This window comes from Buceros rhinoceros, unplaced genomic scaffold (genome assembly GCF_000710305.1).
Source record: "Buceros rhinoceros silvestris isolate BGI_N320 unplaced genomic scaffold, ASM71030v1 scaffold12076, whole genome shotgun sequence".
Taxonomy (NCBI): Eukaryota; Metazoa; Chordata; class Aves; order Bucerotiformes; family Bucerotidae; genus Buceros; species Buceros rhinoceros.
Genome location: NW_010418117.1, coordinates 24,522 through 27,225, shown reverse-complemented (window position 1 = coordinate 27,225; position 2,704 = coordinate 24,522). Strand labels below are relative to the sequence as shown.

Genomic DNA, 2,704 nt, shown 5'->3' with positions numbered 1-2,704 from the left:
AAGAGCGTCTCAAATCTTCTACTTTATTTTTTAATTCTGACCATGCAGATGTGGGGAAAGGGAGCGTTCAGTTTGTTCTGACTGTCTTACATCACTCTGCTGCAGAGATGACTTGGCTGCTTGAATGAAGTCGGGTCTGTCAGCGATCCAGTGCCAATGGGCTTTGGCTGCTTCATATTTCTTCTTATAATCCAGCTGTTCATAGAAAAACAGCAAATAAAAAAAGAGGTTATGTGGAATTTGTGTACTTTACACCTGACGTTCACACAGATGCAACTTCTCCTTCGGTCTGTACCACTTAGAGAAGGCGTAAGAAAGTGCAAATACATCAGACTAGGGCTTTCCTCTGAGCCGCGTACAATCCAGTGGGATCCCATTTACACTAGATTTTCCACTGCTAGATGGGGCAAGAAATACAAATGACCAAAAAGATGTCATGACTTTGAAGAAGGTGAGTGCTTGCAGCTGGATGTTGGGCCACCAATAACAGACAACATGGGCGAGCTTCCCGTGAAGCGCTGGGTTCGTCTACAAGAACGTAATCACAGAGAATTTCTGGGACGGTTGTGTCTCTGTCAGGAAAACAGGGGGGGACTAGAAGAACAGCAGATGTGTGACATACAAGGACCTCAAGTGACCCAAGGACACATTGCAAGAATGAGAATTTCAGTATGAAATAAACTAGAACATGTTTTATTTAAGCAGCATAAAAACTAGAAGTGATGTCCAAGCTTAAAAAATTTCAGTGGAACTGAAAATAATTTCTCACGGCTTCACTGCCAGCCCCAAACAGTACCCATAATAAAATCGGTGTTAATGGAACCGAACTCACATTGCTGTTTAGCTTGTAAGCGTGCCTTGGAGTCTTAATGTGAACTGAATCAACTTTGACGTTGCAGTGAGATTTGTTCCTCTCGTACACTTCTTTGTATTTCAGCTAAAGAAAAACAATCAGAACAAAATGTTCACAGAGATAGTATCATCAACAAGAAGAGCATCGAAGCGTGAAAAAGATAACAGTAAAAATTGCTCCTGTGAAGATAAAATCTTAACAGAAGACAAAGAAATTATGTCAATACAACTTGGTATCAGCCATCTGCCTGAAAGGGAGGTCCCCTTCAGCAGCAGGTCCCCTTCTGTCTCCTTAGACAGAAAATGTGGCGGGTCTAACTCATCACGAAGCGCAGACCACGACTGGACGAAATCTACACACGATCAGTAGATCAGTAATTCTGCCTGTTCATTCAGGCACTCAACACTCTGTTTGGAACCGAAAAAATGTGCTTCACTTCACAGATCGCTTTTGATACCACGGACAAGGATAATTTACTTACGTCGCTGATTCTGTCCTTGACCTTGCGCACATGCAGCAACATTGGTGTGTCGTGGATTGTCGTATAGCCTCGAGGCTTCGCTTTGTTGTATTCCAACTTGTAAATAATCTGAAGATAAAAATCATACATTATATTATCTCTTGGAAAAAATCAAGATAAGAAACATTGGTAATGGGCAACTGAAAATGCCATATTCTTAATTATCACAGTTTGAAGGTCAGATTTCAGAGGAGGAGGAGGAGGAAGGCTTGGAAGGGACTGAGCACACTTACGTCACTAATCAGCTTGTTGACTTTTGTAGTCCTTACGAGTTCGGGAGTATCCACAACCATAGTGTACTTGTCTTTCTTCTTCTCATAGTCCTTTTTGTATTGCACCTGGTGGTTGGGACAGTGTACGTTAACCCCACCAACCGAGACAAGCCATCTTCAGAGATACACTTATAGTCACTCAGAAAACCACAAAATCCTTCCACCAGAGCCAACGAAAGCAGAACATGCACGATGAGCTAAACTTTGCACCTCCTTCTTTGCCCAAGAAACTGCCCATCTTTGTGTGATTAATTTTACATTTCTGTCACTGAGTGTAAAAGCTTCACTCCCATCCTAAATCTCTAAGATTGAGCTGAAAAAGCAATCTCAGCAGATCAGTGACTTAAAAGTCATAACCGGACAATATCTCATTTTAAAAGATTTGTCGAATGAAGAGAAACATAAAACATCTTGCACAGTGGAAGATGAAGAACATCCACTGAGTAAATCGTAATGCCAGGCCATTTAACGGCTTTCATAGCAGCACTGGAATCCCGATAATTTCTGTCTTAAAGCTCATCTTGCCCTACTCGGGCTCTAAACATGTTTTCACAGAATTTCATGAGAACGGGCTGTAGACAGTCTGAGGGCAGGCGGAGGAGATTAAAACACACTTTAAAAAAGAATTTCCATGCTCTATCTCGCGTCAGAAAATAAACCCATGCTTTTGAAACAGGACTGTGACAGACAAAATATAAAAAAAAATTATATACAAACAACACATCCTGACACGAAGGAACAACAACTCATAACATGAAGTCAACTCAGATGAACATGCAGGTCAGGCAGAGTGCTAGGTTTTTCTTTAAACACACTCAAACTTACCTGCAAGGAGTTTTTACTGAGATAATATGGATAAATAGAACAAAAATGCCTAGTAAAGCCCTGCAGGACCTTATCACTGAAGGGTTTTCCGAAGCTGCTAATAGTAACAAAGCAAACCCCTTCTCCCTCTTTGTGTAATTGCTTTCTGCTGCTGCCTTTCCCTTTTTAATCTAACTGTTGTACGGCAGCTTCGCCTGGCCCGCAGGAATGTTTTGACCATTGGAAGGAGTAAGG

At 41.5% G+C, this 2,704-nt stretch overlaps 1 protein-coding gene across 1 annotated transcript in view; it reads right to left on the bottom strand.

Moving 5' to 3' along the window:
* The window catches only part of LOC104495448 (nebulin-like), a gene marked incomplete at both ends in the record, with an annotated part of 45,312 nt that overhangs the window by 18,090 nt on the left and 24,518 nt on the right, over positions 1-2,704 (bottom strand). Inside the window, 4 exons of the mRNA XM_010138415.1 lie at positions 91-195; positions 833-937; positions 1,335-1,442; positions 1,607-1,711. Coding sequence (XP_010136717.1) covers positions 91-195; positions 833-937; positions 1,335-1,442; positions 1,607-1,711 — 423 coding nt within the window. The remainder of the gene's footprint in view (positions 1-90; positions 196-832; positions 938-1,334; positions 1,443-1,606; positions 1,712-2,704) is intronic.